At 45.6% G+C, this 15996-nt stretch overlaps 2 protein-coding genes across 2 annotated transcripts; one reads left to right on the forward strand and one right to left on the reverse strand.

The window, feature by feature from the left end:
- Positions 1 to 1338: 1338 nt before the first annotated feature.
- Positions 1339 to 10673, reverse strand: SOD2 (superoxide dismutase 2). Its single transcript, XM_043888243.1, has 5 exons — positions 10513 to 10673; positions 9928 to 10130; positions 6172 to 6288; positions 4274 to 4453; positions 1339 to 2133 (listed from the first exon to the last, which is right to left on the reverse strand). The coding sequence occupies exons 1-5, from the start codon at positions 10533 to 10535 to the stop codon at positions 1988 to 1990; spliced, it is 669 nt and encodes a 222-aa protein (XP_043744178.1). The 5' UTR covers positions 10536 to 10673; the 3' UTR covers positions 1339 to 1987.
- On the forward strand, positions 10597 to 11433 carry LOC122684269 (translation initiation factor IF-2-like). Its single transcript, XM_043888273.1, has one exon. The coding sequence runs from the start codon at positions 10597 to 10599 to the stop codon at positions 11431 to 11433; it is 837 nt and encodes a 278-aa protein (XP_043744208.1).
- The last annotated feature ends 4563 nt before the right edge of the window (positions 11434 to 15996 follow it).

Here is a 15996-nt window from a genome sequence, read left to right on the forward strand (position 1 = left end):
GCAAAGCAAAAATAGAGCCCCATAGAAATTTCAACATTGAATTTTTTGTTAGTCTTAAAGCTTAGTAAGAGTCCAACAGCTTGATATGTCAGTAGTCTCTGCATTATCTTTGATAGTTCATGATCTAGAAGACTACTTGTAGTCAAAAGCCCATCTTTCAAAAAGGTCCTATTTCCTCCATAGTCTGTTTACAGAGTTCACTGCCTTGTTTATATATATAGGCATGTATATCTGTATACAATATACACATAACCAGTGGTCACACAACTGCCTTTAGATACACAGGCACATATGTGTGTATGTAAGACGTATGTTAGCTGCAGTCACTCAGCTCTTAGCTGTGCTCCATGAAAGCCACTCTACTTGATATATAAAGGATGGCAATCATAGTCTCCGAGTCATTTTCAATCCACAAGCACACACACACACACACAGTTAACACTAGTCTCATAAATGCGGTTGACAATTCAGAAAGACTGCTTTTCTAATTGAACTCTGAAAGAAAAGTGCCTTGAATTTAAATTTTTTAAAATACTTCAGTCTTCAATATTGAAACTGCTAAGTCACTCCATTTTTCCATGAAAAAAAAAAAAAACCCACAGATAGTAGAGTTGGGGGGAAACTTTTTAAATGAAAAAATAAATTTGAGAAAACACCATTACTAAATAGTTTAAGAAAGGAAACCTACAGAGAGAAAATATTCCAACAGAAAGGTAAAAGCTATGTGGACTGCCACAAATAATAGCATTATTTGTAACAAAATAAATGAAATCTTCAGTAACAGGACTGTAAAATATATTAGGAAGTGTCCAATTGATAAAGTATTTTACACCCGTTAACGATGAGGAGGGATATGATGAAGAACATGGAACAGCTGACAAGGTGAAGCCAAATACAAAAAAGACCCTGCTGCACGGAACAGCTCCAGTGGAAAAAACTAAGCAGGAATGTAATTTGCTGTGTCCCTGAATTAGGGGTAATCTTCCTTTTATTGCAAAAACCAATAAAGCAATATAAAGCTTCTATATTGATTGTATCTTTTCTAAAAGAAAAGCAAAAAAAAAAACTCAAAATGGATGAAATTACTGAAAAACATATCTTTGCAAATAAATGTTCCAGAGCGGGGCATGAATCTGACTCCATCCAGAAACCAACGTGTCTTTCATCACTTGGGAGGCAGGACCTGACCCAGCCTGGTTCTCTCGAGAGGGAGGCGTCGTGAACAGACCCGGAAGAGGGGTGAGTGCCCAGCCAGAAGTTCTGTGGCCACAGCCCTGTCATTGTTAACTAGGCCATAATTTGTCCCTTTTGAGCGCTTAGACAACACACACTTTTGTGTTTCAAGACAAAATTTCACAAAAGTCTTTATTTTTCTTGCTACAGAAAAATTCAGAGGCGCTACTATTTCCTTCTCATAATAAAGCAATTCTCAGCAATCAAGTCATATATATTCTTAATGACAAAATGGTTAGTGTTAACCCTATGTAACATGTGATCAGAAAATAATTAAAGAACACGGGGTGGCAACTATCAGAAAAAATACTGGACAGAGGATTACTAATAGAGCAATTTTCAATAGAAAACTAAGCATTTCCCTTGGGAAATAAATTTAATATTTTATTATTAAGCAACTGGGGCAAAAAAGATTAGATTTTCTGTAACTGCGATTGAACGGGATTAGAAAGGCTTCATGGGGATGAAGTTTTTTTGATGGTTTTATGATGACAATTACCACCTCCTAGCTAGTTTAGCTCTCCGAAGAAAATGTTCAATCAAAAGGCTAAATCATACAAAGCACTTAACATTTTCAAACAGTTGCCTAATAACAAACTTTTAAAAGAGATTATCCATAGCAGTAGATTATGTTTATCAAATATTTGAACAAGCCACACTCAGAAACACTACAATGGAGCAGCTTACTGGTTTATGTGGTTCTCTGAAAAAATAGTCAGAAAGAGCTTGGCATACTCAGTGTAAGGCTGACGGTTTACTTGCTGCAAGCCATGTACCTTGCAGTTACATTCTCCCAGTTGATCACATTCCAAATGGCCTTCAGATAATCAGGCCTGACATTTTTATACTGAAGGTAATAAGCATGCTCCCACACGTCAATCCCCAGCAGGGGGATAAGACCTGTTGGAAAGAAGGAGAAAGAAACGAAAACCATGAGATTCACTCTGAAATGCCGCATCTCGCTTTAACCGTCCTACACACACAGAATTACCCTTGGCCACATTCTCGACCTCTTCTCAGTTTCTTATATATGATATATATAGGAAATCTGCATAAGAATAAATATCCTAAAAGATTTTAAGCTTTACTCTTTGGAAGAAGAAAATGTGATAAATAGGAAAAATAACTGAAACAGACTTGGGAAAAATCAACTAACCACAGTATTTAACAGGTATTCTTAAAATCAACAAATTTATCCAAGAGCCAGTTCTCAGTGGTCCTTACTAGGAGTCTCAAAAAGGGTGTGATTCGTTTGCAGTCGTGGCCATGTGTACGCTAAGTCACTCAGTTGTGTCTGACTCTCTGCGACCCCATGGACTGCAGCCTGCCAGGCTCCTCTGTCCATGGGGATTCTCCCAGCAAGATTACTAGAGTGGGTTGCCATGCCCTCCTCCAGAGGATCTTCCCAACCCAGGGATCAAACTCAGGTCTCCAGCGTGCCTGAGTACCTTCTAAAGCTGCTGTGCATTCGTGGGGGGCTATGAAAAACCTGCTCTGCTCCCCTGGGCTAATGCTAGTCACAGAGAGCACAAAGCATTTATGATGTGTATGTGTGATAATTAATAAAAGTGAGTCACTTTCCTGTACAACAGAAATTAACACAACACTGTAAACCAACTATAGTTCAATAAAATAAATAAATGAAGCAAAGTGTTTATATGCGATATTAATATAAGTTAACAAGGAAAACTGAATAAGACTTAAGGAAAAGATGCACATTTCAGAAATTAAGTAATTTAAATGAAGTGAAATGAAATGAAGTGAAGTCGCTCAGTCGTGTCTGGCTCTTTGTGACCCCATGGACTGTAGCCTGCCAGGCTCCTCTGTCCATGGGCTTTTCCAGGCAAGAATACTGGAATGGGTTGCCATTTCCTTCTCCAGTATTCTTGCCTGGAATTAGCTAAATCTACAAAACATTCATTTAAGAAACCTCTCTAGGGACTTCCCTGGAGGTCCAATGGTTAAGAATCCACACTTCCACTGCAGAGGGCGTGGGTTTGATTTCTGGTCAGCAAACTAAAATCCCACACCACACAGTACAGCCAAAAAAAAAAAGAAACCTCTCCAATGGTTAAGTCCTCCTCTAAGAAAACAGTCATCAAACAATGTGTCTAAATCCGTCTTGAGGTGTGCCACTAATCATTTATAATTAAGGCAACAAAATTCATACAAGACTTTTCCCATAAATAAACTGCCATGACTTTCATTTATCTTTATTCCTATTGGCTTTCTTCAAGCGGGGAGAAGGCGGTGTTGCTAAGATTCACCAATCACAGCTTTCTGGGTCAGGTACCTGACTCTAGAACACTCAGGGCTCACAAATCTTTGTTCTTCCCAATTCTGTGGCTCCAAAGAGATCGGCTTAGATTCTGGCTAAATCTGGACAGACCTGGGGCAGTGAGTCACGTAAGGAAGTCTCCTGACATGTGCAGAGGAGGAAAATGAGGACGAGACCAACTGCTAACTGATGCGATCACCTTTCATCAGAGTTCCAGCTGACTGCTGGATCCTTAGGCCTACTCCCTAAAGAGCTGCTACTTCCATCTGGCTCAACATGAAAAAGGATTTCGTGAGCCCAGCCTGTAGCTTCGAAGCCCAGTCTCTTCCTGCGCCAAAGCCCTAGGCAAGGCAGACTCTGGAAACCCGAGCTCTGGTCCCAGTTTAGCCACAGGTGCTCAGCAGAGGGGAGGAGAGTCCAAGGTTTGAAGTCAGACCCAGCCTGTGTCTCTTTTCCTCCTTCATGTTGTTTATCTAACCTTAGATTTTTATTCCAGTGCATGTAATTATTCTGTACAAATTATCTATCAAATGAAGCAGAGCTTATGTTTAAAATCTTTTTTGTTAATGTATCTCTAAAATTACATGTGCTAATTTTATAAAATATCAAGGACCTGGAAAGCATTTTTGCTCACACAAGACTCTGGGTATCGGCTCCAAAGATCTGCTGAAAACGTATTCAGGAAGGTTTAAACACTGCTAGTCTTCAATTCACAGTTAATGCTTTATAACAAACCATCTCTCCAGAATAAAGAATTCTAACCTGTTGTTCCTTGCAGGGGATCCTGGTTAGAACAAGCAGCAATCTGCAAGCGTCCCTGCTCCTTATTGAAGCCGAGCCAACCCCAACCGGAGCCTTGGACACCAACAGATACAGCAGTCAACTTTTCCTTAAATTTGGCAAAGGAACCAAAGTCACGTTTGATGGCTTCCAGCAATTCCCCTATTAAAAACAGAAACAAAAAAAAAAGGTTACAAAAACCACCCATGAATGAAGAGATTACAACAACTACAATAAAATATTTTAGTACATATATCAAATATTATTGTCTTATGGCCCAAGACACAACTAGACAACACAGAAAACCCTACATAACCCAGCGAGCCTACAAAACACAGCGTCACTCCTCCTGACACGACAGTCAGCAGGTCTCAGAATTGTAATTCACGTGTGTGTTACTGAAACATGTTAGAGGGACTTTTTTCACTCACAGTGCTAGTTCCACAAGGAAAGAAAACAGTATTTTCCATTAGCTTTCTTTTTTCCCTTCAACAGAAGATTTTACTTTGAATCCTACCCTACCTACTCTGTCTCAATTTGGGAATTAAATGTTATGGCTGAGATTTGCTTCTCCAAGGCAGCCAAGATCTTTCCTATCTTAATTACTACATCATTTTAAAAAGAGTGATGTTGCCTCTTAAGTGAACGAAGGGTACACTTTAAGGGTTATCACCCTTTTTATTCTGTAGTAATACAGAATACAATTCTAGACTGAGCACATCAACTAAATCAACTAGGCCAAAAATATTACTTATTTTAATGGTCTAAAAGTAATCATCGAGGGACTTCCCTGGTGGTCCAGTGGCTAAGACTCTGTGCTCACAATGCCCCAAGGCCAAGGTTTGCTGCCTGGCAGGGAACTAGATCCCACATGCCACAACTAAGACCCGGCACGGCCGAAAAAATAAATATTCAATTTCTTTTTAATTTTTAAAGTAATCATCTATTATAAGCACAAGTGATGAGATAAAGGGGCATGGATAACACAAAAATGGCAGAGTGCCAAAACCTGCTGGATGAACATAGGTGTACGTTCACATACGAACACAGATATTCTGGTAACTCTCAACACCTCAGAAGTATTAAGTCACGGTCTGAAGATCTACCTCAGAAAAAAATTCTCCAGCTCCCTATACTTACTCCTCCAGTCATCTTTACTTTCAAATGAAATTTCTTATTTCAAATGCATAAGGTGCCTTCTAGAATATGATTAAAAATGCCTCAGAAACTAAAGGTAGATGCCAGAAGACCAGAGACAAAGGTGGAGAGCTCTGTTTATGCCCCATACCTTCCCTGGGATGGGAAGGATAAAGTTACAGGACTCCACGCACCATACAGGAAGTCAAGTGAACAAGCAGAGCGAACAAGCCCAGCAGCTCTGGACTCCTTGGTTACCTGCAACTGTCCTGGCAAACCTATTCTTCTGGGACAATTTACTTTTTTATCAGTTAGAAAGAGTAGTAAAATAATAGCAAAAGGCACTATTCTATAATGACATAATTTTTAAAACAACTCTATAATTATCCCCATATCATACAGATGAAGAAAAGTAAGATATGGAATGGTTAACATCTTATCCCAGGGCCTAGAGCCAGTAAATGAAAATTCATCTTTCCTAAAAACTCAGTCTTCCCCTGATGCACAGTGCATTCTGACCAGGAGACACCACTACATGTGGTATTATGTGTGTGCATGTGTGCATAATTCCCTGGATGTATTCTGCACTCTCGCACGTGCCCCTCTGAAAGTTACAACTCTGCCATACTCTCTGCTGTGAGATGCCATCATGATACCTCAGGGAGAATGAAGGTAACTTAAGAAAATCAAGTCATTCCTACTGTGCACAAAATGAAGCCAAGATTGCCCCAGTTTAAACCAACCTTTGGGTTCTCCACCACCGTTAGGGCTCAGATTTGTCCAGAAGATGCTGTGATTGATGTGGCCCCCACCGTTGAACTTTAACGCAGGCTGCAGAGCTACCTGAGCTGTAACATCACCTGAAAGGTTAAAATACGAACATATTTTCTTTAAATTCTTGCTCTTTATGGCAACCCACTCCAGTATTCCTGCCTGGAGAATCCCATGGACAAAGGAGCCTGGTGGGCTACAATCCATGGGGTCGCAAAGTCGGACATGACTGAGTGACAGAACAACTGGTCCCAAAACTTCACCATTTCAGTATTTTACCAAAAAAAAACCAAAAAGCCTTCCCCAAATTATGTGTCCCAGTGAATTTTCAGTTCAATCAATAACGTGGCAAACAGCTAGTGGCCAAGAGTGGCAAAGCTAGTAGAAAATTCACTCCTGGGCTTCAAAGAACTCGGTTTTCTCAAACAGAAAAGATTTCAGTAAATGACCTAACAAAGAAAATAGTGGAGTGCTATAAAATAGATGGTTCCATATACAGGCTATATGGAAAATGTTCAACTCTCATGCTCTAGATAGACAACCACCTACTAGCATGGTTATACTACCAAAAAACTCAACTTACTCAAAACTGAACTGCTGACCTTCAACCTCAAACTCTTTTGTCCAAAGGCCTCCCCCATCTCAGTGAGTGCCAGGTGTTTGCTCAGGGCATTTCTGATGACACGGTGATTTGTAACTCCTTTCCTCTCACAGCCCTCATCCAACCCAGCAGCAAAGCCAGAGAACATCCAGAACCTCATCCCTTCCTCCAACCTCCGTGTCCCCATCTCCCACTGTCTCCTGCTTCCACACCCGCCCTACGGTCTATTCTCAACACAGCGGTCAGAGGGCTTCTCTAAACCTCAAACTGGTCATGGCACAGCTGGGGTCAAACCCCTCTGCAGGCTGCTCTTCTCAGAGTGAACCCCAAGTCCTTACAATTGCTACAGGGGTGCGTGTCACAGAGCCCTCTGCATCTCCCTGCTGGCCCAGCTCAGGCCACAGCGGCCTCTCCCGGCACTTAGATAGCCGGCCTGGCATGCGGCCAGCTTAGGGCTTCCACTGACCGCTGCAGCCTTTGCTGGAACACTCTTCCTGACAACCTCCGGGTTCACCCCCCATTCCCTCTCAAGTCTCCACTGAAGCATCAACCACATCAGAAGGCTTCTCTAACCACAATATTAAATGGGAATGCCCACCCGCCTCCAGACCACTTCCCCTACTCTGCTTTCCTCGATAGGACTTCAGCCCAACACACTGCACATTTTCTTATTCACGTCTCTCCATGGAAGGAGCGCCCCAGCGAAAAAATGGACTTCCGTGCACTGCTGTGTCTCTGAGGCTCAACATATCGCCTTACAACATAGCAGGCACTCACGATACTACATGGAGTTTCTACAGAAAAAGAACTCTGACCTCTGTACTTTAAAAAGAATGGCATACTTGCAGCTGTTTTTTCTACCTTGCCAAACATGGAGGCAGAATAAGATATTTTTTTCTACGCCTTGAAGAAGGTACAGACTAACAAAACTATTAGGAAAGATGGGAATTTCCTTATTCAGTACTAAGTTCCTATGACTCACAAGATCCCAAAGTGAAGAACACACAACCAAGCAGAACTCTGCCCTTGGGGAGCTTACATAACAAAAGAAGTTTTCTATTTCTGTTGTTAGGGTGCATGCTAAGAACACACATAAGAAATGGTGCTAAAAAAAAAAAAGAAAAAGAAATGGTGCTGTCTGAAACAATAAAGCCTCCAGTTTTTAGCAGTTCAGAAAGAAGGCCAATGATATCTAAACACACAGATAATCTTTTGAGAGTTCTCTTGAAGATACCAACTTTTGTTGCTATGCTTACAAAATAATTTCCTGACAGATCAGTGTTTCCCTTACTAATTTTTCTTGGAGGATCACTCTAAAAATAAATACAGAATTTATATTGTTTTTTTAACGCCAACAGTAACTATTTCTAATGGAAAAGAAACTTACTTACTGAGAATTAGTTTCATTACAATCTCCTAAAGTTTACATAAACATTTTTTAAATTTTAATAGAAATTTGGGGGGATTAATGTCTGCTTTTAAGAACATTTTCCTGAAGCTCAACGTTTTCTTTGGCTTCACAGTAGTTATTTTTCCCTCTGTTGAATACAATAAAAGTCAAGTATATACATTTGTTTGAAAAATATTTATGATACTCACCTCTGATAAAATTGACGATGTTCTTTTCCTTACACCTTTTTTCCCAAATTTTCAAACATGAAAATGTAACTCCTTAATGGTTTTTAAAATATAATTGTTTAAATAAACAAAAGTGCCACTGATACTTATAGGCAACACAGTAGAATATATTGTGATAAAGTAAAGCTTTTTTCCCAGGGGCTTTCATTAAATAAGCAAAGCTTCTATTGCACAAGGACTGACATTTAAGATGTTTTTAAAATATCGAAGAGGCATTCATAGGTGTCATGTGTTGTCTTGCAGTTAATAAGTTTCACAACTGGGATTTACCCCAGCCTCTCCCCATTACCACATTCTTCCCGAAGTTGTTTTTTCCCTAAATCATAGAACCTCTTCCCGTACTCAGAACCTTTTTCTTTCCTCAGACCATCCCTTTGATGGTCACAAGTGAATCTTCCAGAATGTGGTAACTTCCTCTTCTTTTTGTTTACCTAATAACCTCACACACGACCAGACTGAAATGCTGCCTTTTTCCACTAGATGTCCCCAGTCAACAAGCAGTCACTGCCTAAAATGCAATCAACCAGTTCCTCAGGACTGAAATTCAATTCGCAGATATATGAAATCTAGAAAACTGGTACTGATGAACCATGGGCAGGGCAAGGATGGAGAGAAGGAAGGGACTCCTGGACAGGGCGGGTGGGAAGGAGATGGGGGTAGGAATTGAGAGAGTAGCACTGAGGTACATTACCACAGGTGAAATAGCTAGCTAGTGGGAAGCTCCCTATATAGCACAAGGAGCTCAGCTGGGTGTCCGTGATGACCTACAGGGGTGGGTTGGGGGCAGGCTCAAGAGGGAGGGAATATAGGTATACCTATAGCCGATTCATGGAGAAGGAAATGGCAACCCACTCCAGTATTCTTGCCTGGGGAATCCCATGGACAGAGGAGCCTGGCGGGTTCATGGGGTCGCAAAGACTAGGACACGACGGCGCGACTAACGACAACATAGCTGATTCATGTCCTTGTACAGCAGAAATTAACACAACATTGTAAAGCAATTATACTCCAAATTAAAATAAATGGGGAAAAATTTTAGGAAAAAAAAATACACTTTTAACTGTGTTGCTTCAGCCACACGTACAGCCTGGAAACAACGGTTTCCCTCATGCAAAAATGTAATAACTATTCTGTATAGAAACGTTAAGACATCTTTTTCCCATAGACGGCCCCAGACGCAAAACACAAAGTTCACACACTACGGGTTGTCAACTGAGCTCCTCTAAAAAAGAAAAACACCAACTCCGTATTATATTTTCACTCAATTCAAAAGAGTGGCATATAAAAGAAAATAAAGAGTGGCATACAAATGCAAGCCTGGGTTCCCCCATGAAACGGCTGTTCTCCCTGTGAATTCCGCCCCCAGGTCCACGCGCGAGCGCGCGCATTGGTTCTGCCCGGCGCCGGGGGGCACTGGTCTTTACCAGGCACGCCTCGCCGCGTAGCGCCCCGCCACCCGCTTCCCAGAGCCCGGCCGCCCGGCACCCACCCTTCTCCAGCGCCTCCCGGTACTTCTCCTCGGCGACGTTGAGGTTGTTCACGTAGGCCGCGTGGTGCTTGCTGTGGTGCAGCTGCATGATCTGCGCGTTGATGTGAGGCTCCAGGGCGCCGTAGTCATACGGCAGGTCGGGGAGGCTGTGCTTCTGCCGGGAGCCCAGAGCGCCCAGGGCCGGCACCAGTCTCCTGCTCGTGCTGCAGAGAAAGAACACCCGGCGCGATCGGGCCCAGGGCGCAGCCACCTTTCCCCCGCGAGCGCGCCTCCGCAGCCCCGCGAGTGGACCCGCGCGCCAGGGAGGAGGAGGTTGGGGTTGGGGGGGGGGGGGGCGCCTTCGGACAGTCGGTCCGCCGCCCGTCCAGTCTCCAGCCTGAAACTCAAGCTGTGGTCCAGCGGACCCGGCTGCACCTGGACGCGCTCGGCCCACCACCTGCCCGCAGGCCGGTGCCCCGGACCCCGAAGGTGCTCCGGAACCCGCGGGGCCGGCGCGAGCGGGCCGGTGGGGGGCAGCGGCGCCAACCCACCGAGGCCCCCGCCGGGATCGCAACCGACCGCCGCGCCCGTCGTCCGGAGCCTCACCTGCACGCCGCCCGAGACAACATGGTGGACGCCGCCCGTGGGCCTCTCGGAGATCGAGTCGCCTCGCCGCGCTGACCTGCGACGATGCGTTGGTGTCCCGGGCTGCGCCGCAAGGACACCGCCGCCGCGGCCCCGCCCCCTGCGCCCGCCGCGGCCCCGCCCCCCGAGCTCGCCGCGGCTCCGCCCCCCGCGCCGGCCGCGGCCCCGGCCCCCGCCGCGCCCCGCGGCCCCGGCCCCCGCCGCGCCCCGCGGCCCCGCCCTCCTGCGCGCGCCGCTCCCAACTCGCTGGAAGTGGGGTGCGGGGCCCTGGGGTCGGCCCCGCCTGCGCTCCCGGCCCAGCGCACGCGAGAAAGAGAGGCCCGGCAGTCTCCCCGGCGGATGCGCGAGCCGCGGGGCCCCCCACTGCGACTGCGCGTCGCCAAAGGGAGGGCCGCTGTTTTCCACCCCCCAACCCCGGCTCCCCGACAGAGATGGTACGGCTCTGGGCTCCGCCCCGTGAAGGCACCGCCCGGGGCGGCCCGCGGGTGGGGGACCCAGCCCCCGCTGGCTTGCCGGGGAATTGCCGGCGGCTGCGTTCCCGTTTCTTCCCGGACGCGGCCGGGGTGGGGTGGGGTCCGGATGGGGTTAGCCTCGGGGTCCCGGTCCCCCCCCGCCTCCAGCCCAGAGGAAAGACTCGTGTTTCTGGGAGCCGCATCGGAGCGCAGCAGGGAGCCGAAGCGGTCTCGCAGGAAAGAGCCCTGGTCCTGGGACGGTGTAGGGCCGGTGCCTCTCCAACCACTGCCCGGAGTGAGCGTCTTTCCGAGTGAACCGACCTTGGGACCTCCGCCAGGCCTGATAATAGAGTTACCGTGCACCCGCCACGTGCCAGGGACTGCGCTGCAGAGTTTACATACATTTACCTTTGTTTCACCCCGAGGATAGGCATCATTGATTCCCGCTTAATGAACCAGTTGCCCCGGTCACACCGTTAATAAGTGAAAGGTCAGGATTAGAACCCAAAGTTCATGCTTTGATTACCAGGCCTTAGCAGTAAAGTCTTGAGTGCTTGCTGGGAGAATATAAAAGAAGTAATATAAAAGAAGTACAACAGAGGAGTCTTTCCTGCAGTGTCCTATTTCTAATGAACTGTTAAGTATCAGGTACTTTGTCAACAACTGGGGGAAAAAAAAATCCTGAATTCTGTAAAGAAATTAGAAAGTTTTACACTGTTATTGGCCTGAGTTGGGCCTTTCCTGAATAGAATAATATAGTAATAAACAGACAGATAATACGTGCTGCATAGTGTTTTAGTTACTTTCCTCCACCCCCTTCACAATTCCCACCCCACCTCTGTGCCAAGGATGACTAGGGAAACCAAAAGGGGAACCACTGAGCCCGGCTTCACAGAAAGGGTAGGGCTTGCTGGCAGTCAAGGTGAATGTAAGGGCATGCTACCAGATGGAGGAAATACAAGTTGGAACCAGGTAATGGATGTCCTTAAAATTCAAACATGTAATTGGTAACAGGAAACTGAAATGCATTTCAGCTGACATGAGGCATATTTAAAGTAGTTTTCCAGGCAAGGGAGTCTGCCATTGATTTAAGGGGCAGGCTAGTTAAAAAGCTGTTGTATAAATTCTAGCATGAGCTACTAAGAGCTGGTTTTAGGGTACTGGCTATGGGAACTGGAATAAAAGCATTTGGAAGAATGAAATAACAGAATTCAGTGACAGTTCAGTCGCTAATAAAAAGGCTTGTTCTAGTGAGAACAAAATATCACTATAAGGAGATTGACCCCAGTCAGGCCAAATCGATGTACTTCTTTTTTGTATAAGTGATACTTTGATATTTAAATTGAATTCCCACCCCACCCCCTCAGCAGGACATGCCCTTTTGAGCAAGCAACAAAGGCTGGGGTGTGGGGACGTGAGATTAGTGTCTCTAACATCATATCTGCCATCAGCTACATCCTTCCAGAAGACATCCCAACTACGAGAGAGACCAGAATTGAGACCAGGGCTTGGGGGCTGCAGGAGGTAATGAAAATGTCTTACATCCAGTAAATGGGCCTCTTTTTCTTTTATAGTTGACCATTGTCAGTTCAGTTCAGTTCAGTGGCTCAGCCCTGTCCAACTCCTTGCGACCCCATGGACTGCAGCACACCAGGCCTCCCTGTCCATCACCAACTCCCAGAGCTTGCTCAAACTCATATCTATCCAGTCGGTGATGCCATCCAGCCATCTCATCCTCTGTCATCCCCTTCTCCTCCTTCCTTCAATCTTTCCCAGCATCAGGGTCTTTTCCATTGAGTCAGTTCTTCGCATCAGGTGGCCAAAGTATTGGAGTTTCAGCTTCAGCATCAGTCCTTCCAATGAATATTCAGGACAGGTTTCCTTTAGGATTGACTGGTTGGATCTCCTTGTGATCCAAGGGACTCTCAAGAGTCTTCTCCAACACCACAGTTCAAATGCATCAATTCTTCGGCGCTCAGTTTTCTTTATGGTCCAATTCTCACATCCACACATGACTACTGGAAAAACCATAGCCTTGACTAGATGGACCTTTGTTGGCAAAGTAATGTCTCTGCTTTTTAATATGCCATCTAGGTTGGTCATAGCTTTTCTTCCAAGGAGCAAGTGTCTTTTAATTTCACGGCTGCAATCACCACTATAAGACGTACTCATTCAGCTGACCCAAGGAGTTAGATTACAGTTGACTGGAGTCTGTCCCAAATTCCTCCAGTCAGCTCAGGATGTCATCTGCCACATCAGGGCACCATAACTGTGGATTTCCCATCAACAAACTTCCCGAGACTACTTCACAGACATCTCAGACCCACCAGAATCTAGATCAACATATTGGCTGTAGAAGGAAAAATGTAGGTTGAGATGAAATCCTTTGGAGTCAGTTATTAAACAGATCCAGCCACAGTGTCTCAAACCCAGAAGTGTGCATTCCCTCCTGTAAAAGAGATCTGGAGTGGGTAGTCCAGGGCTGGGATGACATTGCCATGAAGTCCTCAAGGAACAAGGTTCCTCTCTCCTCAGAGTTGCCTCATGATCCATGATAGCTTCTAGAGCACCAGCCATCTCACCCCCTCTCCATGAAGAGGGAAGGACAAAAGGTTGACCCCAGCTGTCTCCTTTCGAGGATTCTCCATGGTAGATTCACCCGACAAATTCCAGCCGGACAAATTCCAATCAGAATTTCGGTAGAAGGCTGCACCTAACTATAGAGGAGGCTGGGAAACATTCATTTAGCGATGGCCATTCCCAGTGTTAAAAAATGTAGAATTCCTTAACAACAGGGAAAATGAATAACGGATTGGAATTAACAGTCTGCCACATATCCTTCTACAAGATATATTTTCACATGCTTAGTAATGAACTCAGACCATTTATGGAATGACTCTAGCTACATTCTCTCCTTTTTCTCTCTCACTCTTCCTCTTCACCCCTCATATCACAAACCTTACCCAGGCAGGAATCTCAGTGAGAATTGCTCCACCAACTTTCCCTTTTGCATAACTGAGATTGCTAACAGGATCAAGTTGTTGTTTTATTGTTGTTTAGTTGCTCAGTCGTGTCCGACTCTTTGTGCCCCATGGCCTGTAGCCCACCAAGCTCCTCTGTCCCTGGGATTCTCCAGGCAAGAATACTGGAGTGGGTTGCCATTTCCTTCTCCAGGAATAGGACCAAGAGTAGTACTTAAATTGCTGAAATGAAATCAGTGATCTAGGCAAAGAGAGAAAATGATGGGAAAGATAGAATAGCATTAACAAAGGCTTCAAAGTGAGCTCCCCACCCCACAACATCAGGCTAATTATAACTAAATTGCATCCTCCAAGAATGCATTAACTCCTAGAAAGGAAAGGGGAAGGTTGGCTCAGAACAGAAGTGTTTTATTGAACAAGACAGGTAGTCAGAGACCCCAGTTCAATTCCTGGGTCAGGAAGATCCCCTGGAGAAGGGATAGGCTACCCACTCCAGTATTCTTGGGCTTCCCTTGTGGCTCAGCTGGTAAAGAATCTGCCTGCAATGCAGGAGACCTGGGTTCAATCCCTAGGTTGGGAATGTCTCCTGAAGAAGGGAGAGGCTACCCACTCCAGTGTGCTGGCCTGGAGAATTCTGTGAACTGTATAGTCCATGGGGTCCCAAAGAGTCAGACACAACTGAGCAACTTACACTTTTGGGCTTCCCTGGTGGCTCAGATGATAAAGCATCCACCTGCAATGCAGGAGACCTGGATTTGATCCCTGCGTCAAGAAGATCCCCTGGAGAAGGGAATGGCAACCCACTCCAGTATTCTTGCCTGGGAAATCCCATGTAGAGAGGAGCCTGGTGGGCCACAGTCCATAGGGTCATAAAGAGTCGGACACGACTGAGCAACCAACATAAAGGGAGAAAGGAAATGACGTAATTGAGCAGATCCTCAGTTCTGGTACCGTCAGACCCTGTTCTGGTGCTGGGTCTGATGCTCCACATCCTCTCTTAATTCACAGCATCTCTGTAAAGTGGCTTATTATTTCTCTTTTGCACAAAGGTAGTAAGTAACTTCAGCTTCCCTGGTGGCTCAGTGGTAAAGACTCTGCCTGCAATACAGGAGACCCAGGTTCAATCCCTGGGTTGGGAAGATCCCCTGGAGGAGGGCATGGCAACCCAGTCTAGTAGTCTTGCCTGGAGAATCGCCATGGACAGAGGAGCCTGGTGGGCTACACAGTCCATAGCGTCACACAGGGTCAGACACGAGTGAAGCCACTTAGCACACACACACAGTAAGTGACTTGACCAAGGTCACACAGAGCCAGCAGATAGCAGAGCCCGGCTTTGAATGTACTGCTCTCCCTGTTAACCCTCACATCACTGTGCCTTAAAACAGCCGCCACGCCCCCTGCCCGCCACATTCCTTGCACCCAGTAAAACTGAACTCAACCCTCTTTTGTTTGTAGTTCACGGTTTGAAACTTGCCCCTCCTAAGCTGTGTCCCAGCTTATTCCTGTCTTCTCAACTCCCGATTGACCTCTAACCTCTTCTCTTGCATATGATTCAGGTCCTAGCTCTTGAACCCGAAGCTTGAACTGGTCCTCTGTTCTCCCTTGGCTCATTTGCCCCTTCGATCACATTTGCTCCTTAGCCTCAGTGAAGACCCAGCTTCCTGGAGCTTCCCTTGACCCTGGACCACCTGGCTGACTTTCTTACCCTTGTCTATGGAGAGAATTAGACTCACTGGCCATGAACCTGGGAAACCAGAACAGAATGGGGGAAGGGTGAAGAGAAAAGTGGTCCCATATTTAGAATCCAGGTGATGCCTCCGTAAGATCCCTCTGTAAAAACTAGGCAACATCTGCCCCTTTAGGGGAATCAACAATCCACCATCATCACCACTCCCGGTGTGTACTCCAGAGAAACAGGACTACTGAGATGTGTATATGCAGAGAGAAAGAGATGTATTATAAGGAATTGGGTCAAGTGATTATGGAGGCTGGATATCCAAAGTCTATAGTGT

The sequence above is a fragment of the Cervus elaphus genome, chromosome 26 (assembly GCF_910594005.1).
Source record: "Cervus elaphus chromosome 26, mCerEla1.1, whole genome shotgun sequence".
NCBI classification, from domain to species: Eukaryota; Metazoa; Chordata; class Mammalia; order Artiodactyla; family Cervidae; genus Cervus; species Cervus elaphus.